The sequence below is a fragment of the Patagioenas fasciata genome, chromosome 17 (assembly GCF_037038585.1).
Source record: "Patagioenas fasciata isolate bPatFas1 chromosome 17, bPatFas1.hap1, whole genome shotgun sequence".
NCBI lineage: Eukaryota > Metazoa > Chordata > Aves > Columbiformes > Columbidae > Patagioenas > Patagioenas fasciata.
Window position 1 is genome coordinate 3854360 of NC_092536.1, and position 25031 is coordinate 3879390.

Sequence of the window (25031 nt, forward strand, 5' to 3'; positions counted from 1 at the left end):
CCTGAGGAAGGCTGGTTCCTGGCAAAAGCTTTATTTTAGTGGGAGAGCAGAGGGGACGAGGTTCTGGATTTTACATAATGATCGATGCCTTATTTATTTTTTGTGTTTTCTCTCGGGTCTTTTTTTCCTGTATAATTGCACTAAAAGGTGATGGTGAATGAATAGGAGACATCAGCAGGGCAGACAGGCTGTGGGATGCTGCGCTCACCTTCAGAGGAAAAGCAACCAGGAGCGTGGTGAAGAGCCCATTACTTTGTTAACCTCACACCTTCCCAAGGAGCACAACTTCAAATCAGCTTTTTCTGCTCATACTTGTGTTGTTTTCACAAGGAAAAGGTCAGAGACATCAGCCACCTTGTCTAATGCAAACTGTCAGTCTGGGCGAGCCGACTGTCTGTCCTGAGCTCCAAAGTTCTTTGGTTCCTAACTAAAGATGTTCTGATTCCCTTTCCTTCTGTGGGAGTGGTATGGATGTGTCTGGAGACAGCTGGCTTCCAGAATTTGGAAACTGCATAGTACTGTGCTCAAAAGAGGTGGAGAGGGATAAATATATTAGTAAACCACGCAGCCGAAGGCATAAGGCATCGGTCTGGAATGAGCTTGGCTTGTATCTTAATTGCATGGCATAAAACTAAACGCGTAATCTGCACACCTGAGCGACCGAGATGATCTTTTAGAGGTGGTGTATGTAATAAAAAATAAAATAAAAAGTAGTTAGCAGTGTGGTTTGTTAGTGCTGCCATTGCTTGTGCTTTGCTTTTCTTTCTTGTAGTTATCATGACTGGTATTTTTAGGGTAGCTTTGCAGCTTGTCTATTTTCTGCCAAGTTGGCTAAAAATGTTTGTCCCACGTGACATGATAAATATTCTCTTGGAAACCGATGCCTTAGATATTCTGAGCTTCCCCTTCTGCTGATTTCTGGATTCATTCCTTAAAACTGCAGCAGCAGGAGCTGGGGAAAGGTGTCTCTCTTTGTTAAAGCCTGTGTGTGGCTGTTACGGTCTTCAGAACAGCTTGAATAGCCTTTGCAGATAAAAGCTGATAGACTGGAATGTTTTTGTTTGCTTTAGCTTTTGGGTGGTATTGGCCTTAGTTGTAACCTCTTTCAGTTTCTGTTATCTTTTCTATGGATGGCTGCTGCTGCGTTCCTCCTGGCGTCGCAGGGCTTTTCTGGTTTTATTAATGTACTTATTTTAGGGTAGCCTTGACAGCTTTTCTCTGCTGCTGTGTCTTGTTCAGGAGATGTTCAGGTGTCCTTCAGCTTCTCTAGAGCGCTGGGGGCTGTGTGTTGCTGTCCCCACTGTCCTCCCAGCTCAGACCTGAGGTCTGTCAGGTCCTTGCAGCTTAAAACAGCCGCCCGGAACGATGTGTCTACTCGAGCATTACAGACGTGGAGACCTGCTTGATCTGAGATTGCAAGGTTGTAGTAAGAACTGAACAATCTGGTAAAAGCGGAAATTGCTGTATGTCCTTTTTTCAACACCACCTTTCAATTCTGGGCAGGCTGTGAGGTGCTACTGGTTGTCCTTGGGTGGAAAAGGTGTTGGAGAAGGGCATCATTTGTGTGCTTTTCCAGGTGAGGGATGGCTCATGGACAAACCTTTGCCCTGTGCATTTGGGCAGCATATTATGGGTAGACCTGGAGATTTCCGACCGTGTAACTGCGGCTGGAACGCGACACCAAAACACCGTCTAGAAGACAAATGCGCTGTTTGTGTAGTAGATTTCCGGACTTTGCTGTCATTCAGGATTTTAGCTTGTTGGTCTAAGCAAAATCAAAGCAAATCCGTGGAAAAGCAGAAATGGAACTTTGATGCTAATGAGGCTGTATTGTCTCTGACAAATGGGTAAAAGGAGGAGGGTTGACTTTTAATGAGAAGTTATTAGATGTTGAATAGCTGTTAAATTGCTATATTAATAAAATGGACAATCCTCTCTAGCTTGTCTCCATGAAGTATTCTATTAACTGAGAACCCCCTTTAATCCATTCTTTTAAAAATTAATTAACATTTTGAAAAACATTTCTTTGACTATAGCGACCTGATTCAGATTAAATTGGGGCTGTGTCGTAACTGCTTCCTTTATGTTCTTCAGCTGCAATTTATGGACTCTGTAGATAACACCAACTTCAAACAGGAGTTTAGGACTTCTAAGAGCAAGTGTAATGGATTGATTTTATTTTGCCATAGCGTTTTGAATTGACAGCAAATAGAAAAACAGAAATGAGATAAGAAAACAGGTTCTGGTGCCTGTTCAGCTACTGATTTCTGATTTGACTGAGCCAGAGTTTGCAGGGAATTTTGGAATAAACTATCCAAACTTAGCTGTTCTTCAGGCACTTGCGTTACAGAATAATTGTCCTTTTCTCCCTGTCGCGCTATGACCAAAGTTGAAATGTTCAAACCCTCTGGCTCCTCTACCTGCAGAGCACTGTTACCCTTTCTGGACATGCGGAAACCTCCAGCTTGTGGTGATGTTCACCTTCCAACTGCCGGTCCTGGTGGTCGGGCAGGTCTGGTGCTGCCCATTGGGGTCCAGCACACACATGTGCTCTTGATGTTACCGTCTAAGAAAGTCCAGATCCTGAATCAGGTCACTGTTTACAAAGCAGATTTATGTCAGATGTAAATACAGCTGTAATGCCCTTTAATGAAGGACGTGTGGCTCTTGCACAGGCTGCGCGGCGCTCCTGCTGTCAGATCGCTGGCAGATGGAGCTGAAACGGTGAGGATGGAGAAGTTTGCAAGGTGTGAAACAACTGGCCAGACTGTAGCAAGAACCGTAAAGCCAGGACAGGGAACTTCACCGCTCAGGGCCTTTCGAGCTCTCCCTGAAATCTGAACTGGTAGAATTGGACACTTTCTGCTCTGTGCTTTGCTTCCTCAGCTGCTGTCAGGCTGGAACGAGGTTTCCATCCTATGGTGGTTCTAATGAAAAGGAAAATCTTGTGCCATAACCATCTGTTGACTTGCTTTTGCAATACTTTCTTATGAAGAAAACTTCAAAAAAGGATGCTCCAAGTACAATTTGGATGTTCAGTGGGGAACAGAGGAGGAAAGTTTCTTTGAACTGGCCTTGGGGTCAGGAAACATATTTTGTTTGTTCTGTTTTAATGCTTCCTTTTGCCTCATGGACACAGAATGACCCCTCGTTGTGTTGTAGGACACCAACTTGTGAAGTTTAATTTTTAGCTGGAGTTTGACATTCAGTTTACTCGGAAGAATAAAACCACGTGGAATTCCACACTGCAAATGAGGGATAATGATGCTGAGGCCAGGGCAGAGCTTTAATGCATGTGCCAGGTGCTGTGAGGAGCAGAGCTGGCACCAGCCCCTGGGTGCCGGCCCAGCTTGGGTGACTCAGCCCAACAGTGCTTTGTTCCCTCTCTTCTTGCCAGACCTGCATTCATCTCCTCAGGCACCGCTCCTGTCCTTGGCTTGCAGCAAACTCATCAGTTATTATCATGGGGTTTTTTTGGAGCCTACCCTGATAGGACTTGCAGTTTCAGGCTGGCTGGAGATGCTCATGATCCCTTCACGGTGCCATTTTCTTTCCCTATTATATCATCTTTTACAACAAGTCTGCAAAATGTTGGAAATGGGCATTGACTTGCACATCAAGAAAACAAAATAAATGGAAGACTATACAGCTGGCCCTAAGTTTGATGTAGAGAAGGGTTTATAGGTATTAGGCAGAAACAGACCATGGTTGGTGTTCAGAAAAGCTTGTTGAGGAGTTAAATATCCAGCGGTGCGGCTGGTGTCCCTCCTGGGAGGGACAGTGTCGCTGTCTGGGTGTGATCGGCCTCCCTGAGTCCTGTCCTGTCTGTTTTATGATGGTGTTTTACAACTTTACTGCAGGTGTCCTCTGCCTTGGGGTGCGTGGAGGGTTATCCGTGCTGTCAGAAGTCGGAAGATGGATGGATGTGGCAGTGAAGTGTCAGGGCTGTTGAGAAGGTGATTCAGAGGAGGAATTGAAGCGGTGATTAAAAAGGGGAAAAAAATAGCCAGGTGAAACCAGATGTGTGGTGTGGGTGTTTTGTTTTGTTTTGAAAATAGCACTTTAAATGCTCTGCAGGTATCTGTTGTGGATGCTCATTTGTAGGGTTTGCTTGCATTGGAGGTGCAGATATAATGGAGCTTCGGGGCTTCTCATCTCACCGCACACAGCGATCCCAGCAGCTTCCAGGGTGACCCCGCTGGTCCTGGGCCTGTCACCCAGGCAGGAGAACGCTCCAGCAGTGAGTCACCGCGCTCCTAGAGGGACAGTTAGCACCAGGAACTGCCTTGGTTGGTATCCGAACTGGGAGGTAGCTGGGCCAGGCGGTCTGTCCCTCCTGGATGCGTAATGGAGAAATAACTCCGCTGGCATTGAGCTTGAGCTGCTCAGGCCAGGCTGGAGGTTTAATGGTGAGATGAACCACGATTGTGTAGTGCTTAGGAAAAAGGTTCAAAACCACTTCAGCCTCAGTTGCTCTGCAAATGTGTATTCTCTGGTGGGAAGGCAGAGGCAGATGTTGGCCTTCTCCAGGGAGGACTTTCCCCTATTTCCAGAAGGCTCCTATTCTCATTTAATCGTTGTGTGACTGAGCGGTGTCTCCTCTTCCAGCAGCACATGGAAGTGTTTCTGTGACTTGGTTGAGTCCCTACCGTGACCAATGCAATGGTGTTTCTTCCTCCTGGAAGACCTTCTGCAGGTCCTGGAAAGAACCTGCAAAGCTCCTGAGTTTCGTGGCCCCAGAGCAGCAACTGGACCTTGCAAAACCAAGGGCTCGGCCCCATCAGCAGCCCCAGGACCACCGCGGTTCCCCATGAAGGAGCCCAGAGTCCAAGGACCCTTGAGCTGGAAACTCTTAGGTGATTTAAACCAGAAACTTTACCCTTCTGGAGGCTTCTTAAAAAGTCGAGGGATAGGCAACAGAAATTAGTCAGTGATTTGTTACCCAGACCAAAGAAGAAACTGCACCCGTCTGGCACGTAGTTCAGCTTGGCCTCCTGTGCCTCAGCGTGCAATCCGCTCAGCCGAAAACACCCTGGAAACCTATAAATTATGTAGGCGTTATTAGGGGCTGGGGGTTCTGTATTGTGGTTAGCATTAAGGATGATTTGCAAAAGCAGTGAGATCTGATGGTTTAAAAATGCTACATTGCTCTGTATGTGGGATGTGGAGTGATAGAGAGGAAGAAATAACACCAGCCCAAAATGTGCTGAATAATGAACCGAAAATGGTTATTGATTATCTGTGCACCTTCATTATCCTGCCGCAATCTGAGAGCAGCCAGCGGTTCTTTTTTTCTTTTATTAAAAAAAACCCAATCCACCACCACCCCCAGCTTTCAAAGGCACTTATGAAATATTTAGTGTAATTATTTCCAAGATCAAAACTCCAAAGATGTTATGCAGCCACAGAAACCTTGTTAATCTGTTGGTGTTATGGATGAACGAAGCGAAGGAGACATTAAACATTTACCGCTCTTGTGCAAAATAGCCTCTTACTTTCAATCTCTATCGCACCACCATCCATCGACCTTCGCTGCTGCATTTGTCTCGCTTCCCATGCAAGAGTTTTAGGTGTCATTACAAGTTTCTTCTGATGGAGTAGGACTTATTTTCTCTATCCCCGTTTTGCCTTTAGGCAAGGCAAATCTCAGCCTAATGAAACCAGTGTGAAGTATTATGGGACTATAACACTGGCTTTGCAATCATAGAGTGTTTTCCTCCATGAAATATTCTTTTTAAACCAGCTATGAATGTTCATTGCTTTTACCCCGTGATATTTGCAGAAGTGAGGTAATAAAATGTTATTTCCATCTAGACTGTAACTACTGGAAAAGTGGAGTAGCTGTTGATGTCTCCTTTCAGTTTGATAGAGAATTACTGAGGAAGCAATCCAGAGTCCGTCCAGCGCTGACTCAAATCACAGAATAGCATTTTTGTGTCTCAAAAACAAGTTTAGTGGTATTTGGAGATAAAAATTGAAAATAACCTTGAAAAAACAGTCTGAAATGGGCTATAATTTGAAAGAGATGAGTGCGAAGGCCCAAGGATAAGCTATAAAATGAGGAATGACTGGCATAGTTGGGGATGAGATGAGGCTGCAGTGGGTTTGGGACTGAGTGGCCATCAACTGCCTTGCGCTGTTGGCAAATACGGTGCCGGGGCACAGGAACAACATGGGAAAGACATGGAGTTGTCCTCGTTCTTCAGGACCACGGAGGATCGGAGGGAGAAGGGGTGAAGAGGACAGATGAGAGAGGTACGTTGCATGGGTCTCTGAAGAGATGAGCATAAGAAGAGGGGCTTGAGCTGCAGCAAGGGCAACTGAGATTAAACAGGAAAAACCTTTTACCTCTGTAAACAATCTGGGGACTCCAAGCCTCCTTGTTTCTGCAGCTTGAAGTGTTTTTCTTCATCCCAAATTTTTTCTTTTAAAACAAAAGAGTCGGGGCTGGTTTGTGCTCAGCTGGGTGCCTGGGGGACCTCGGGTGAGCTGGTCACCCGGCTTTCCAGAGACCTCGCACCTCAGCCTCGCTGCTCTCGACATTTCTTACCCTCAATTTCTTATTTGCACGCTTAGTGATTGGTGCAGTTAAAGAGTGGGAGCTCTCGTGGCTTCCTGCTCTTGTAATTAAAAAAAAAAAAGGAAAAATGTGAGAGTATTGGATAGTTTTAGTGTCATTTCCAGTGCAGCAACTGATGGAGAGAGAGAAGAAGGATGGCATGGATCCTGAGTTCGACCAAGTCATCCCTTGGCTCAGCTTCACACTTTGGTCTTTCTCGGTCTTTGTGCCAGTGGTTGTGCTGTGAGTTGGATAAAAAGGTTATTCCGCAGGGCATTAAGAGCAGGATTGGGTTTGTTGTTGGCTTTTTACTCCTTAATCCAAGCAAAACCTCAACAAACCGGTGGGGAACACCCCATGTGCATTTCAGCTTGCTCTCCTCCTGAAGTTCTTTAGGAAGAGAGATTGTAGCACCCAGAGACGTGAAGTGTAAATGCAATAGTCTCCTGGGGATTCTACCTTGGAAATTAGAGGGGGTTTTGTTGTTTTCTTGCACTTGGTCAGCATCCCATCCCCATCCCCTGCCACTGCTGCCCACACAGGATGCAGACCCCTGTGTGTCAGTGGCCTTCAGCTGATGGAGGTGCCACTGGTGAAAGCAAAATGCTGTTCCTGTCTGTATGTCTGTATGTCTGTATGTCTCTAGCACTGGATAGATTTTTCTTTACAGTAGTTTACTCAGCCGCCAGCCATTTTCAGTCTGTTTTCATCCAACACACTGCTCTTATCACATTGTCAATGCTGCTTTTATTTTTGTCTCTGTGTATATGCATGTATGTCTATATATAAAATATATATTAAACATCTATACGTATTTATATGCATGCATGTAATGTCTGCCTATTTTCAGCATCTGAGGGACTTAGGCAGAGAGCAGCCTGTTCAAAGCGGGGTCTGCCCAGGTCCCTTTGCTCAGCCGAACAGGACACGATTTTGAGGCTGCTCTGTTTGTGCAGCCAACTTGGAAACTTTTAACCTTTAATTTTGGGATGCGTTCTTTTTAATATTCAGCTTTATCCCCAGCATCAGCAGAAGGATTAGAGGCTGGTTCGTCTTTCCCTCTGAACTCATCTGTGACTTCAGTGTGCATATTAGTTCTTTTAATGGCTTCTTTATTAGTTCATTATTGTATAACCTCCAGGCATGGCAGGACTTGAAACGTTCATTTTCCAGCCAAAGTTCAGCTGATGAACTTCACCTGGTCCCCTTGAAGCCAACGTGTGCATAGACGGGGCTGCCTTGCTTTGCACCGCGGCATCGCTTATAAAGCAGGAGGGAAGGAGCAAAGTTTTCCTCTCCCCAGGTGTTAAAGGAGTAATAGGAATGGAAAATATGAAGAAGCAGTACAGTATTTAAGGAGAAAACATGGTATGTGTGTCTGCATGCTTTGGTGTGGTGTTGCTTTATATTTTATCCTTCTCCCCCTCCCTTTTTCCCTCTCATTGCTCCAAGCTAGTATTTGGCTGCCCAGTGAACTATAACAAGATTTAATAGCTGCAGTGTAGCTATATTGCGTTTGGACTGATTCCATCCTTCTGTTGTAATAAACGTCTGCTTTACAATGAGCTCTTAAATTCTATAAGTGACGTCAAATTGTATCTAATAATGGAAAAAAATCGAGTACTGTAAATGCGACTTGTTCGCTCTGTCTTACCAAACAGTGTTTTATCCTCGGCCCATTGCAGCGCTGTGTGCATTTGAGATGTCTTTTGAGGTTTACACCTGAGGAAAATTGTTTTCCACGCGTGTTTGCATTTTCCAGTCGTGAAACTTGGATGTGTAAGCATCTGCATTAAAAAATGTCTATTTGTAAAAGATGTGACAGATCAGACGTGCGATTACAAAGAGCGTTACTTACTGACACGGTGGCCTTTTAGCAGTGAGCGTGTGAACCGTGCGCTTTTCAGGAGCTTTAACTTTAGATCATTTTATTTTTTCCTGAGGCCTAATGAGTTTTAAAGTGCGTAGCCAGGTACGACCTACACTACAAAACCTGAAAACTTGCAGATTTTAAAAAATTCACTCGGTCTGTACCGTTTCTTGCATATGTGAAAGAGATTTGCACGCAGCATCGAGTGTTACGGCAAATAATGGTAGCCACAAAGTTACTACATAGAAACGTTGGGGGGTTTTAACCTTTGGATGTGAATGTTGCTTGGACCAGTCCCATTGCTGGTGCAGGAGAGATCGCTTGGGCAGGGCTGGGAGGAGAGAAGGGAATGGTAAAATACGAGTGCTCAATATTCATCTGCTTGCAAATCCCTCATAAATTGTGTTTTCCCCTTGACCTTTATGTAATGGTAGCCATTCACATGATGGGAGGAGACACTTGTGTTCCAGCTGACATTGCACCAAGTGTCACCACTCAAAACTAGAAGTTTTTCTCTGCCCCATGGTATTTCCCAATGAGACAACCGTGGGATGTGTGCAGGAGAGTCTGTGTGGTCTGTGTGACGGATCTAAGGCTGCGTGTGTTCAGGGGGATGAAATAACAACGTTTTGCAGGTGCTGATGGAGAGACAGGGACACCATGGACAAACGGGATCAGTGACAGATAAAGGGGGAATGGTCTCTGCAGCAGTGATATTCTGGATGGATAAAGCTGAGCAAGGCTGCTCTGGGGCCAGGAGGAGAGTGCCGCATTAATCAAGGTGTGAGTGTTGAGGCTGCCTTTAAAAAAAATGCTGACTTAGGTCCTAGGAATCTGTTTCACATTTATGCTGCTGTTTCTAACAGCATAAATAAATCCAAGCGCAGCTCTTGCAGTCATGAGAGGGCACCGGTCCTGCTTCAGGAGCTCTGCAGGACAGGGACAGTGGCCAGGCTGCTAAGTCTGGTGTTGCTTCCCAGTGTCCAGGTGTTTAATACGTTTGGGATCAATGCTAACATCTCTGATATTGCTTTGTTCAAGGAGGCATCTTCTCGGGGGATTGAAGAGATGTAGAGAACCTAAAGAAAGTCTTTGGGGAGATAGGTGTGGTCTCCAGAAAGGGCCTTTTCTCATCCTTTTGCCATTATGTGTTTGGTTTTCTTGGTTTCTGTTAGTTATCTTTCATTTCTCAGTTATGCGAAGATACCGCAAGCAGAATTGCTCAATAGCTGAGTCGAGGGTATCGATCTTTAGCTCACGAGCGTGATCTTTCATCGGGGTGACTTTCTCGGCTTCAAAAGGCAGCACAGCCCTGAACACGCAGCGGCTGATGAGAACCTGAGGCTCAGTTCATGGCTGGTACCTGTCGCTGCCGTGCAACCCTGATGGGTTTTTCCTTCCAAGGGCGAGTCTTTTAACTTTGAAATAGTGTGAAATGAACTTCCCACGTGAGGCTAGAAAAGCTCATTAAAGTTGCTCTCTACATTTAGGGCTTTTTCTTCCCTGTTGAAAATGAGAAATAGCAGCTGTGGCATGGGGTGAGCTATTGTGGAGCTTGTTTCAGCCCTGAAAATCCTGTGCTCAGCAGCCTGGACGTGGAAAATGTGAGCTGGTCAAAAATTAGTCATTGAGGTGGCAGCTGTAAGAGCACAGCTGGGAACAGCATCCCGAACCCGCCAGCCCGAGTGGTTCTGCATTGGGCCCAACTGACATGAGCAGCCAGGATTTTTGCTGTAGTACTCAGTTTCTAAGCCCTTCAGGGCCAGCCTGTCAAGCCTGGCTGGGGTTTGACCTTCAGGATGCTGATAGCACAGTTTAAATACGCTCCACCCTTCCTTAATTAAAAGCTGTCAATTGTCATCAGTCCTCTGCTACCTCATTCAGTAACAGGGAGGTTGACCGTAATGCTCCCAAAGTGACAACCCCGACACCAAATTAATGCACTACATGGGGAGATTTTGCTGGGTCTCTCGATCTGTTCAGCTTCTGGAGATCCCAATAGTTTCCCAAGCTTTAAAGATCAAAAAAATGGGAAACCGTTAAAATCAGAAGTAAATGCAGCATGCTGAGCGTTACCCTTCAAATAGCCTGGAGCAATAGCTCAGAAGTGGACCTGACTCATCGCAGCAGGATATTGACTCTGGAGCATAATTATGATGCTTTGAGAACCTGATTTTAAAATAATTGAGGTATAAAATTATGTGCCTGGCTTTCACAGTTACTACAGCTCTGCGTATAAATTGAATAATGGCCTGTACAAATGTGCCACTTGGCTATCGTAGAAATAGCAGCAAGTCTGCAAATGTCGTGCGTCACCATTGTATTCGTCCTGCTGAGGGAAGCCGCTTCAGGCTGAGTTCTGCAAACATCCTTGAGCTGCCACCGGTCCCAGTTGTGTGACCACGGGGGTTTGGCAGATGTGTAGAAGATCCAGGTTGGTGCTTGGTGGCTGGACAGCCAAATCCAGCGTGCTGTCAGGATCAAAACGCCGGCTGCTTGCCGATCCTGGCACGTCGAGCATCAACCTGCAAACACCTCTGGCTGCTCGTAGCGATGGGCTGGACGCGGGTAAGCGCCAGAGACACAGCTGCTGTTTTGACGTCCGTTTTCCAAAGCTGTGTCCTGGCTCCTTTTGCTTCCAGAAGGGATTTTTCATCTCTCCATAGCAGCCATCATGTCTGCAGGCAAACATCTTTGTTTTGTTTGGGCAATACAGTAAGCGGTCTTGGTGAGCCTTGGTTCTCTGTAAAGTCCCAAGTCTTTTGGAAGGAGGCTGCTGTCCTCAGTGAGTGTCTGCAAGTATGGTTTGGTCACCTCTGTCCCACCAGGCATGGTGCTCCCCAAGATCTGAATCTGGTGAAGACCCATGTTTATGTCATTTGCTACCTGGGCATCACTTCTCCTAGAAGAGTTCGGGCAGGTTATTTTCAGCTCAAACACAGCCCAGTTCTCTTTGTGCCTCCTTCAGGGTCAGGCTGCTGATCTCAGGTGCCTTTTCCTGCTGGCCCCCTTGGTTTGAGGTTGCAATTTGATTCTTGCTATTGCCCTGTGTGTTTCCAGGGTTTTGGGAGCATCAGCTTTCCAGCAGACACATCATCAGGACTTGGTGCTGTCTGAGATGGGCAGGCCCAGCTGAAACACTTGCTTTTTAACATTGACCGCAGGGAAGTAGAAACCTGAAGGGGAACTTCACAGCGAAAGCTGAGCTGGGCCGCCAGGACGCTGGACCAGGAGCCGCTGCTGTGGCCAGACGAGCTCCGCACGCTCCGAGGCGGCTGCTTGGGGCTGCGATGGTTGGGTTTTTTCAATCTGTAATGAAATAAACCCTCTTGTGTCTTGGCTTGTGAGTTATTACCTGCCTGGTACTTCATTATAAACACATTTTTTCCGTCTTGCTACTGGTTTCCTGCCATTTTATTGCTTTCAAGGTTCTATTTTTTGTTTTATTCATCTCTTCCAATCGATAGAAATATCCTGTTTTTAGCAAGCGGCAAAGGCAGACGTGACTGATGTCCTTATGCTGGGAGCAGAATCGCTTTCGGAGCATTTGGGGAATGGTGGGGGGAGGAGGGAGCTTTTAAATCTAATTTTCAAAGATCTCTGAAGCATAACGAACTGCTCAAGACACGGAGCCGAGCCTCCCACTGCCATGAACTCCAGGAGTTGGGGTCCTACCCCTGTAGCAATGCAGATCTGGGGCCAGCACTTGACATCCATCCTCTGGCAGTTACTGTTGTTCTTTGCCAGGACACTAATTAAAAACCACTTAATGAGATTATCTCCACCTGTTCTGGAGGATTAGTTTGATGGAGGAGATCCTGCACGTGCCTGTGGATGCACACAAGCTTCTGCACATTGGGATGGTGGTGTCAAGAGGTGCAGTCTTCCCAAAATTATTGTCTGTAGGGTTTGTCATGGCGAAGATTTTGTTTTTAACCCCCCTGCTCCACACACACAGGTTGCTCTGACAGCAAGAAAATGAAACAACGAATTGAATTTGAAAATAAATCGTTTAGGTAATGCAGCTCCAGATGGATATTTGTTCCAGAAGAGTCAGTCTGGGATGGATGGGTTTTACTGCGCAATTAGAAATGTGGTAATTAAACAAAAGCCAGCGAACAGCAGCGTGCCTGGGTCGGGCCTAACAGAGGGTCAGCTCTAGCATGAGACGGAGATGTTGCAGTGCCCTTTCAGTGCTACACAGGTCACGAGTCAGTAAACCTGGCTTAGAAAGCCTGAATTTTGTCCCTGGTTGCTCTGTGACCATGGGCATGTGTTTTAACCTCTCCAAAGCTCGTAAAAGGTTGGTGAAGTGCTGTGCAAACACGCAGCAGCGCTGCGGCCTGTCGGTAGCACTGTGGTTTCCTAGTTCCCAGACCACGCTTTAATCAACTAGAAAAGTTGGATGTTTTTAGTTATTGTTTTTCTTTTCCCCTGACAGTTGTAGGGTTTGGGGCTGGTTTTGCTGCAGCAGCTGTATCTGAACACTTCCAGTAGGCAGGCACAGCAGAAAGGTGGATTTTAGCGATGAGGAGTGAGTGTTTTGTGCGCTGGGAGAGCGACCGCCAGGTCCTGCCGAGGTGGATTCAACCACAGCTTTGCTTCTTGCTCCTCTCCTTCTCACCTGGCATCTTCCCCCCCACCCTTCCTTACACAATTGTGTTGTTTTATTGTTGTAATTATTTCATTACAACTTTTTTTCTTCCAAATTGGGCTCCGCTGTTGTGGATAAAGAGCTGGTTGATGGCAGAAGCGTGTTAGCTGAGCAGAACCTGTCAGCGAGCGGCCTGTAGGGAGTCTGAAGAACATTTGAAAAGTTACTGCTTTAACCCATGGTGTAGTAGATGCTGTATTCTTAGGCAATAATTCTATTAAATTGCCTTGTGGTGGGGCGTGATGGGATTTTTGTGGGTGTGTGGTGCAGTTTGATCTTTGCTGTATTCTTATGCAGCGGGAATGTAAAAATGAGTCCGGCATTGACATCAGTGTCAGGAGGATTCTGCCCACAGACTGCTCTGAAGTGAAAGAGAAGGGGTCCTACCAGGACAATAATTCAAAAAAAAAAAGCAGAGAAGAAAAGTATTTTTCTGCCGTCTTTATTAGAATCAAATTACTTTCTTCATCATGGTATTACTGAGGGCTGGGGAAGTCTAATTATTGCCTTTTCTTCCTGCTGGATGAATGTGAGAGGATAAAACCTGATACCTTTGAGTGGATGCATCTCTGGTGCGTTGCTGCCATTGGAGAGATACTTTATTGTCTGGCGACAGGAGGTCTGCCTATTCATTTAGAGCTTTTGTCACATCTCTTCCACGGAGAAGCTGTTGCATGGGAAAGTCTGATTGATACGGTGGCAGAGGTCAGGAGGGTAATGGCTTTGATGGTGTCCCCTGAAGCAAATCAAAATTCATCTCAAAGATTCTGTTTGGTTTGATACCAAGGATCTGGTAGCACTCCAGGGATTCTTTTCTCTGCTGTTCTGCTCATAGCTGTTACAAAAATTAATGTTTGCCTTTTTTTTTTAATAGGATGTTCTACAATAAGAATGGAAAATAACTGCTCCTTTCTTTTTTCTCTCTGTGTTTCAGGGATCCTCAATGCGTTTCCTTGCCATTATTTAAGGAGCCTTTACTAAAAGCTTCTGGATTGTGTTTCTGAACGGATAAAAGATCTTTGCATTCAAAATGCTCATAAAGGAATATCGTATTCCTCTTCCGATGAGTGTGGAAGAATATCGAATTGCGCAGCTTTACATGATACAGGTCAGTAATATTTCAGTGTAAGAGAGTGGAGTATTGCTGCAGAATTAAGATGTTTTAAATTTGAAGTTTGCTGGGTGCTTATAAAGGAGCTGGGGGGGAAAAATGAATATCAACTGCAGTTTATGACTTGCCTCCTCTTGTCCTTAAACTAGAGAATCTCTGTTTGCCCCACCTGGGGAAACAACAGCTTATAGATAGGCTGTTCCTATGGAAGGCAGCGCTGAGCCCAAGTGTGTGGGTACCTACCTGGGCTGTGCTTACTGGTTGTGCAGGTTCCAGCTGCAACCCAAAGCTTTGTGCTCCTTTGTTGGGAAGGAGCAGTCTGGTATAAACTCGAAAGGGTAAACCAAAGGCATAACTTCGAATTTAGGGAGGGGGGAAAATGTAGATGTAATATTTATTTGCTTATATAACACTATGAAACAGATACTAATCAGTTTAGGCATAAAACTTTTATTATTTTTAATAGTCTTCGGAATACTGATGGGAATTTTTGTTGAATTCCCTGCCTTCAATAAAGCAGTTAATTAAAATGCTGGGTTTTTGTAACTCAAATCCTCTGTGCCCCTGTTCTCCCAGTGTCTGAAATCCAATCAGGAGCATTTTTGAAAGGAAATGAAGCTGAAGTGTTATTTCATTGTCCCACACTTTAAATACAATTTAACTTTGCTTATCCAGCAAAACACACATACAATATTGAGTTAGCAGTAGAACACTGCTGGAAAAATCTGTGTTGGCTTAAAACCTAAAATGAATTAAGGAAAACACAAAACAAAATAAACAAATACCCTCCGAAACCAAAGCAAAAGCACAACTCCCCCAGTTGTGCCCTGACCATCCAAATGGGCTCCTTTAAGCACTTGCCCTTGACTGTTAAAACAACGTACAGCGTGTGTTTTCCAGTAATAACCGTCAGATCCCTTTTTCTGACACAAATGGATCATCTGTGTGTGTTTAGCCTGAATGTTAGCATAAAGGAGCAAACATTTTGCTTAGGTGGCTTCACTTCTGTGTATCTTTTCCTCATGCTGTGTCTGCTTTGAATATTGTTGTAATTATTTCGTTACAACTTTTTTTCTTCCAAATGTGGCTCAGCTGTTGTGAATAAAGAGCTGGTTGGTGGCAGAAGCGTATTAGCTGAGCAGAACCTGTCAGTGAGCGGCAGAGCGCACAGAAAGATCTGATGGAGAAGGAGGAGCCCACCTGGTTTAACGGAGGATTAATTGTTAACTGGAGAGTGTCTCTGGGGGTGTCTATGAGGGGTGGACTTGGTCAGGGGACTTAATTTGCTGTTCACTTGCAGAATTTACAATACTTTGATTTCATTAGTGCAGAACACTGGAGTCCACTCTGTTCACTTGACAGTGATTTTGGCCATATCGTTATGTCAAAGGACATGATAAGTCGTTAGGGCTTCATGCACTGTGATGTTCGCTGGCCTAGAAAACTACTTGGGAAACGACAGCCCCAAATTGTCACCCAGCCCTGCTTCACACCTGCTTTGATTTTCTGCTGCATGGATGTGTGGCCAAGTCGGGTTTCCTCTAGATCAGGTGCCATAGCTGGAAACACTGCGTGTACCCAGAGAGAAGTGCGTGACAAACAAGTCGCAAACAAGTTCCTCCGTTTACAAGTAGCACAAGAGGAAAAGTTAGTTGTGCTTTCTATTGAAAGTCTCAGTTCAAATCAAAACAAAACCAGAAAACCCACTTAAGGCAGAACGTGGAGTTTACGTTTTGTTTCTTGGTGTTCGGTAGCGATCTGCTTGAATTCAACCTGAAATTGGTGGGAAGATTCCTGCCGACTTCAATGGGAGCTTTTCCTAGGCTGTGATGTCAAATGTCCTTTGTCTTCAGTGTGATTTAAGAGCGGAGGTTTTGTCTTTGGGACAGGTGCTGGGGGAGAGCAGTGGGGAGCACGACTTCCCTTCTGCTCCGAGGATGAGAAAGTGCTTCATGTCTGTCTTTATTTTCCTGTGAAATGCATAAGGAGGCCACAGGAGAACCAAGTGCTGTATGTTGAACCCCCTTAGGGGAACAAGCTATCTGTACAAAACAGCAGCGTAGAGCCATTTCTTAGAAATCTTTGGCTGAAATGTAGAACAGGATGACTTAAAGTAGTTCCCGAGGGGAGGAGCAATTCTTAAAAGCAAAAAGTTCGTTTCAGAGGAGTTTGTTGTGCATGGAGTGGTGTCGTTATTGCTGGAGACACTGCTCAGCCTGATCCCATAGGAAGCAGTTTTCCAACAGCGTATAAAGGAGATGTCACAATTATTCCTCAAGGGTTTTAGAGAGCTGTAAGCACGTACTTGAAGTTTTCCACCCATTTAACTTTAAGCTCATGAGCAAAGATCTCCATTAAACTCCAAACCAGTTGGTAGAAAGTTGTTCTTTTAAGAGCAATCAAATTTCCTGGATTTCATCATCCTCGAAATGGAAATTTTCCGAAAGGACCTTCTCACCTGGGAGGTGCAGCAGCTGGCCCGCGCGGTTGCTCTGGGAACCCTTTGCTGCGGACGTGGTGTCTCCAAACCGCAGGACGTGGATGTTCAGCCTCCAGCTGCAGCACCGTGGTCACTTTTCAGAGATGTTTCCATGGAGATTTTTGCCTTTGCCATGGAAGGTCCTTTTGTCCTTTCACGAGAGGACAGTCCCTCCTTCTTCTTAGAAGCCTTAACAAAAAATTTCCATCTTATTTGATGTAAGCAGCATCACGGCCAAGCAGCAAAGGGTCCTTCCATTGAACAGGGACAAGCTGTACTCATATTTACTGTGTTTATTGGATGGGAGAATTAAAATTGTGCATTATATAATCCAGTATCTCTTTTGGTTCTCTGCACCACTGGGCAGGCGGGACATGCAATAAATCATTGTGCGCTGCCTGTACTGCTCTGTAATTTCTCTCATACTTAAAGTTCTCCAGGCTGGTGTATAAAACTCTGAAAACTGAGGTGAGTTGTCTGCTGCTTTGCTAATTAATTAAAAAAAGAAATAAGGTGGAAGGAAAGGAGCAACAAGTCTCTTAAGCGTTGCTTTCTGGTAGCTTCTGAAATATTATCTACAGAGGCGGTGGTTTCAGTACTCTAAGTAGCACTTAAATTCTTCCATAAATAAGTTAATTTGATATTACAGCAAAAGGCTTAATGTACCCTTGACTTGCTTGAAGCCCAGCAGATCCGAACGGAATCGTTTTTCTCTATTAAATTTTAGACTATCAATATCCATGTTTTCCTGGGAAACTTCTCACGCAGGTTGTCAGCGTCTCGGGTTGGGAGCACAAGGATCTTTTTGCATCGTTGCTGAGTTTTTGTCTCTTTTGCTATCCAAATTAAAATGTACAGATTTTTGCATTTGAGCTGGGAACCAGAGATCTTCCTTTCTGCTGTGACCTGTTTTTATTCTGGTGCATAAAACTAGTGAACCAACACACACTTTAAGCCTCTGTCTCAAAAAAGCTTGTATTCCGAGATTTGAATGTGTTTGTCATAAAGATCAGTGTGTTATTAGCCAAAGGTCAGTCCATTTATCATCTTAATACCATTCATTACTGCAGTTCCATATGCCGTGAGGTTCTGAGAGACCATTGCCCTCCTGGCCCTTACAGAAGATGAGAATTCCTCTTGTTATTAAATCTTTCTTTTATATCGGTGTGCATAGCTTGCTTTCTCTGCTGTAAACAAGTCCAGTCCTTGTTTTCTCCGTGCAGTTTTCTCTGAGTACTCGTGACCTTCCTCCAAAGATAGCGTTCTTTAAAAATATTCTTCTGGACCTAGTCATTGCCTTTTGGGGATGAGGCTTATTTTAAGATGCTGGGTCATCCTTATAAGCTAATCGTGTTAATACATTATCATTCAGCCCTTCGAGGGTCCGTGACTGGGGAAGGACGCTGGTCCCTGTTCGAGGAATCTGTTCAAGATGACCCATCTGCTCAGCGCTGCCCACTGAACTCAGGCAGCATCCTGGGAAGCGAGGACTCTCCTCATCTTTTAACGTGAGCCTCTCTTCTGTAGTCCCCCAGGGCTTTGCATTTATTGCCTTCCCTGGAAAATCAGAGCGTGTTTCCGAGCATCTGCAGTGATCTGCATCTCCTGCCGATGGAGCACCCCGAGTCGCTTCCCTTTCCGAAGGATCACGCTGTGTCCATCATCTCAGTCCCCGGACCCCTGCCCCGTCCTGTTTTCTCCTTCCTTGTGTGTAGCTCTCAGGGAGCACCTTTGAGAACAGACTTGGTGTGCTGGTAATTCCTGGGGCCGCGTCCTCATACCTGGGTGCAAAAGTCGTGTCCCTCAAGCTGTTAGCAACGCTTGGCGATTGCCAGCAGGCTCAGCAGATGGTGAAAGGCTGATTGAGTGGGGGAAAACAAACTAACCCTTCATCTCTGGACACTGAAGAACAGGATGGCTGATTATTTGTGTTTCGTTTGCAGATGCCTTGGCCATCTGGACAGACAGACATATATGCTTTAATTTTAAAAGCAGGTGATGCTACTGGCAGCTCCAGAGACCCTGGAAGATTCACCAGTCTAGAAGCAAAAGCCTAGTTTGAAGCTTTTTTTTGCCAATTTCTGTGCTACAGCATTCAAAGCTTTGATGTTCTCTCTTCTTCCTATGGTTTTCATAACCTTTTCTTTGTGATCATGAGGGTTTGCAACCTCTTGAAAGAGGAGAGTAAGACACTCAGAATCACTGGGCTTTGAGAACAAGGTGAGTCCAGGCATGTTCAGTGCTGCCCGACTCATGGTCTGATTTGCACAGGTGACAGTGACACCCACACAGGTCAGCATTTGGGGAACACATACAGAAATAGCAAACAGCTTTTTATCTTTTTTCTTTTTTTTTCTTGTTTTCCAGCCATTATTGTGGAACAATTCTTAAATTGGCTGTTATCCCATGGCTGGTGAAAAAAAGGTTGATTTTAGAGCAGTGAACTGTGTTGCCTTGACAGTTCACATGGTCTCAAACAAAACGGAGTGAAACTGAGATAATGTTATAACACAAAAAATACTTTGAACTTCCCATTTGTACTGGTTTTAATGCAGGATGCAGCTCTGACAATCCTGCCGAGCTTGTCGCTGTCAAAATGCCTGTTGCCTTTATTCTTATGAAAGAACATTTCTGACCTGTCCACCCCTGGACAAGATCTTGATGCTTGACCCAGATTAGTTTCTCGCTTTTTCAAATACCTGAAGGCAAGTAATGAATTAAGTATCAGGAAAACTGTGGGGAATTCTTGAAGCCAGCCAATCAGTATTTTAGCATACAGCCTATTGTTAGTCAACAGTTCTGTTGGGTTCCCAAAATCTAAGGGATATAGTCAGAGGATCAGAATTGGTCCAAAACACTGCGTTAAAATTTAGTCTGTGACTCACAATGTAATAAAGGGCAACTTGCTTTACCTCCCTTTAAACTAGGGACAGTAATTCTCACAGATGGTGTCTGTGGAATAGTTAATACACTGAAAAATCTGTTTAAAGACAGGGAAGGAAATACTCAAGGTAAGATGAAATACTGAGCTGGAAGTGTAGCAGACATTTGAATGATGGAGCATGTGGAGTAAACAAGTTTGAAGTATCTCCATAACAAAGTGATTCCTAATTCATGTGCTGCCGGCACATCCAGCCCTGGCTCCATAGGAGTGTGGCTGGGCATCTTTGTAAGGCGGAGTGATTAACGAGTGGCCATGAGAACACTTCTCCTAACGCTGTAAATTATTTATAGTCCCGCACGATTGATTGTCCCCAAAATATCCTGGTTTTGTACAAACAGCTTCATTAATATCTAGACCTGATTCTAAATAATGCAGTGCCTACAACATTTGTACAAATTGATGCTGCACATATTTCTGCTCTGTCTTGCAAGGCTCTGCTGCTGACGCCTTGTCCTGCTTTTAAGTTTTAAGGCTTTTTTTTTTAGGATTATGTTTTACCTTAAGATGAGGTTTTATATTTAGCTGGTGAAGCAGCGGTATTTGGGGAAGGGGGTTGCCTGGACAGAACACAGCATTGTGCATTGCTCAGCCATTGATCAAACGTACAGGAAGGATGTTTAAACCAGCTGGTTTTTGCTTTTATTAATAAAGCCATTGAGGAGGAACAGGTTTCCTTCCCCTCTCCCCAGGGTTTCAGGTCATTCCTGTGCATGCAGTGCAGCGAGGCTTGGAGTCAAAGTGCTATTGTAAAGCCTCGTGTTCTGATCACTACCTTGTTGACTCAAACTAACCTTCCTTTGCTAAATAAGTATTGACGCTGGCTCTTCATGTATTATTATTATTTTTTTAACAGCGCTAATTGGATTAAAATAATAGTCATGCGTGAAGGGTGCATGTTGGAGCTCAAAGGGCACACGGAAACCTCGGCTGTGGGCACCATGGTTACTGGTGACATCGCTTGGTTTGCTGTTCACCGCGATGATTCGTGTGCGGCACCCAGTGAATGTGGCCTAAACTAAACCCAGTGCATTGCTGATGCAGTCCCATTGCCATGGAAACAGATGTTGCAGCTTAAAGTTGCCTGCATTTGTAATGTGATGCACATGGTTTAAACAAAAACATGGTCTTGGGGCATCCACAGCTTCTGGAAGGATGTGATTAGGGTAACTGGAGAGACTGGGAAATCCCTTTGCAGTTGGACTTGATTTATGATTAAGGTGGTGCCAACCGAGCTGTGCAGGATGAGATGCAGTGAGCCTTGGTTTTGAGTAACAAGAGCAAAACTCACAAGTCCCTCACTGTCCTCCAGCAATGTTGTTGCTAAAGGATTTTCAGTCCAACTTGACATGGGTTTGTTTCAGATTTGTACTTCACAAAGTACAGGCTCAAAAGTACTATTATATTAAAACCTGTCCCTGGGTAACGGGGATGCTGGCTCCTGCCTGCCTTTGATATTGTTTTTCCAATATAACCAGTAAGATTACACTCAACTCCTGCAAAACAGGAGTAGAGAAGCTTCCCTGTTTGAGGACTGTTTTGCTGTAGTTTGGTAAAGGTCCCCACTCAGGCCAAATGAAGAAAAGAGCCACATCATGGTTAGGATGCCGAAATGGCATTTGAAAGATCTGGGTACCAGACATAGCCCTACCAGCAGCTCTGTGGCTTCAGGTTACCTTCTCCCTCTTCAAAACAGTGCTCCCGTGTTGGTGCCGTCATCTCGAATGTGAGGGGACTCGAGCTGTTCTGACTGTGGCACAAGAGCCTTTGACAGCAGTAAGTTGTGTGTGCTGTTCTGCTTCAGCATTCCGAAGTATTAATAACAGTAAGGGTGATTCTTATTTTTAATTTAATTCCTGTAACTTCCTGTTTGCTCGTGGAACATTATGCACTGATAAAATTATGTTGGTTTTGATCTGATCAGAAGTTCTCCTCCTTGGCTTCTGTAAGAGTGGAATAGTACCATCTCCTCCTCCCTTCTTTCACATTGAAAAAAGCTTTTTGCTCAGGTATCACCCTGATTATGGTTTTAATCGAGTGTTTCAGGTATTTGACACACACTTTTTGAAAAGAGAAAAGCAAAACACACAAACAAAACCCAACAACGAACAGCTTGGGAAGTATGACCTACTGTACTTTGAGGGCAAACCAAGGTTTTGTTTTCCTAGCCCAAGAGCTGATTTTTGCTCACCTGCAGTGAATTCTGACCACGAGCGGTGCCTGGTCTATCAGATCGCTGCATCAGCAGGCAGGAGGTTGTCGGTGGTAAAAGCAGTTTGCTCGTAATGAATTAGATGTCAGTTCAAATGCCCAGAAAGGAGAGGTTAACAGAACCCAGAGCTGAGTCACGGGCAGCAAGAGGCGGCTGAAGAGAGAACGGATACACCCCGGTACGTGCACATCGTTCATGTTCACGTTATCCCTGTACAAAAATGCTGCGCTGGGAGAATGAAGAATAAACCATGAATTAGTTTCAGGACTTTTAGGTAGGAAGGCAACGCTTTGGAAAACTCATCAGAAGAGTGAAATCACCGTCGGCCTAAATGATGTCCAGCTGCAGATAGTTGGGAATATTTTTCCCTCAACATATGGGAGAGATTGAAAACAAGCAGTTGATTCCTCTCCCACCCTAGATTTTGTTACTCAACGCTTTACATTTTAGGAGGCTTTTTACTTCCTTTCTGAAACTGTGTGCTCAGTGCCCCCAGGTCTGGGTGTCAGCAGGAGTCACCCAGCCTGAGCCGCTTCGGGCTTTGTGTCGTCTGGTGGAATGCGAGAGGCAGTTCAGGCTTTCGCTGGTTCCCAAAGGACAGGTTCTGTTTCTGGGAACTTAATTGGCATTTGTGGTCCAAAACAATAAAAAAATATAGTAATTGGCCGTAGAGAATGTTTTCTCAGCCTCCTTTGCCACAACAGTATGAGCAAGTATGTTAGCAGCATCCTCTGGGGAGATTTGCTGTCATGTTCTTGTTCAGTGGTTACATAAATGCCTTTGTTTGCTGTCGTTGTTAACTGAAACCATCACCCAGCTGCAAACGTCTTGTATCCATATCTGTGTCTAAATCGGATAAAAAAAAATGCCAAGACTTCAGTGTTGTTTTAATGGATGGTCCCAGAAGAATTTGTCGGGACTATCAAAATACCCCATTGCTAAATGGAGCTGGAGGAGAAAAGCAAATATCTCTTCTGGTTATTATTTCCAGACAGTGATTTATGTCTTCATTGTTCATGGACAATGTGTCTACCAAGCATAGTGCTGTTAGTCTTTGTGTTTTGAATAATCTCAAAACTCTGGTAGGTCATCGAAGGAGGCCACTGGTACCATGTAAATACATTGCAGTAACGCACCAAGAAACTTCATTGTAAATCTAAAGCATGTCAACCTTTTGTAATCACCATCTGACTTAGTCAGATTGAGGGGTCGTATCGTAAACAATAATCAGCTGTAAACAAGGTAAAATTATAGCTATAATCTATTTTTAAAAGCTAGAATGATGCCTGGATCGCCTTTTATCACCATGCAACTTGTCCTGCCTTTACCATTCTCTGCAGTACCATTGCAGTACTCAAGGTAGTAACTGAAATAAAAAGTAAACTTTAGGAGAAACTAAACCCCTGAGCTATTTCCAGGGCTGCTGTAAGCTTCGCAGAGATTCTCCATGTACCTGTCTGAACCCGTGTCCAGCCTGTGCTTTATTCCGGGGATAAAACAACGTGGAAAAGGCCTCCAGTGGTTTAGGATCATGTTCTTCTTGTTGTTCTGAGCAATACTGTGTTGGTCAGTGGACTTGGTTTTTCTTCTAATTCACCTAAAGCAAAATACTCCAGGGCAAGTTTCATTTCCACAGCCTGACTTCTGTATTTCCCCAGCTGGTACGATAAGCACATCTTAGCGGTTTTCCCCCGCGTTCCGTGTTCTTGTTCTGTGAGTGCAGTTCCTCCAGCTATAGTGGGACTTCTCAGGTTGTTGGGGTTCCTGTTGCTGTCGGCCATGGTTCCTTTAGTAAGTTATGCCACGTTTCTGACTGGGAAGGGGATTGGAAGGTCTGAGAACTGCTCAACCTGTCTTTGCCACCAGCAAAGGCTTTGTTTACAGCCCTTCGTCTCCCGCCGTGAAGGGCAGATGACAAATGGGGTTAGGCTAGCCCAGTGTTTAGATGACATTCACGGGAATTATGCATCTTTGATTGCGATGCTGAGGTCATGTGCTGTGTCCCATGCTGTGCTGCCATGCCAAGAGATTTATTTTAATAGAAGCCTTTAAGTAACTGGCATTCTTGCTAATCATGGTGCATCTGCTTCTCTGGGTTCCCTGTTATGAGTAATTTAATGCTATTACTTTAGCTAGAAGGGATCTGTGTCACCATCTGTCCTGGAAAGCTATTGATGGGGCTGTGCAGAACATGGAGTGTCATCAGCTGAAGAGAGGGACTTCTAAAGGGATGACTGGATTTCCCCTTGTAATACAATGTAAGATGGTTTACTGTGATTACGGCTTGGATAACTTGCATATCAAGGCTGTTAGCTACTCTCTGATTTTGTTTGGGACCTTTCCTCAGGTATTTCTATGGAGGGAAGGTGGTGGTGTCGTTAGCAAGCAGTGATAACACAGGTCGTCTGCTAAATGAGTCTCTGCTCCTCGTAGGGGCGTCCATCAATGAGGCTGAAACCTTGACAACTGACCCCAAAGTGCCTACACATCTGCCCCCCCCCCAGCAGACAGATGTTCTTTGGAGAGGGCTTGCCAACCGCTTCTCAAGCTAAATGCTTTCCTAATCAAGAGTTACTTTTTAATTGTTGTTTACAGACCACTTCCTTGGAACAAGCCCTCTCCAAGCCATAGCTCGAGTGCGTGTGGCTGATACCTTTATTTTTATTGTCAGAGAGACTGAGCTTCTTTTTGTGTTTGCAGCTGGTTAATGATTGTACCGTTGACCACCCAACCTGACTTGTTCGGTCCTTCCTGACCTGACTGTGGCTTCTTGTCCTCCCAGCAAGGTAACTGGTGAGGGCTGGGGAACAGCTCGATGTGGTTTATAATGTGGAGTTTTTAGTCTGCTATCATTCTCAACAATAAGTTACGTTGGGTTTTGAGTATAAATTATCCTGAATTAAAAGATTAGTTTGTGATACAAACTTCGTAGTTCTGATGTTTTTGCCATGCAGCTCTTATTTCACATTAATTGAAAAAGATGTTCTTGCCGTCCCTTGTCGTATCTTGTGTAGATAATTGACAAGCAGGAGGAATCTGTAGGACAAAAATTTGCTTGGGGCTTGCAAGTGGGCAAAAGAGGCTGTGGGCTGGAGCTGGACGTCTGGAAAGGCTGAAGGAGGAAGCTCTCAGAATAGGGTTCATGGTCTTCTGCATAGAAATGAATGAAATAACTAAAAATACGAAGTCTGAGAAGCTGAGTGCT

The 25031-nt window shown here is 44.8% G+C and overlaps 1 protein-coding gene across 9 annotated transcripts in view; it reads left to right on the forward strand.

Annotated features, from left to right (window-relative positions):
* PITPNM2 (phosphatidylinositol transfer protein membrane associated 2) overlaps positions 1 to 25031 on the forward strand; it is a 126361-nt gene that overhangs the window by 47810 nt on the left and 53520 nt on the right. For all 9 annotated transcript variants that reach the window (XM_065851853.2, XM_065851857.2, XM_071816096.1 and 6 more), the window contains exon 3: positions 14018 to 14191. In XM_065851853.2, coding sequence (XP_065707925.1) covers positions 14114 to 14191 — 78 coding nt within the window. In that variant the 5' untranslated portion in view covers positions 14018 to 14113. The remainder of the gene's footprint in view (positions 1 to 14017; positions 14192 to 25031) is intronic.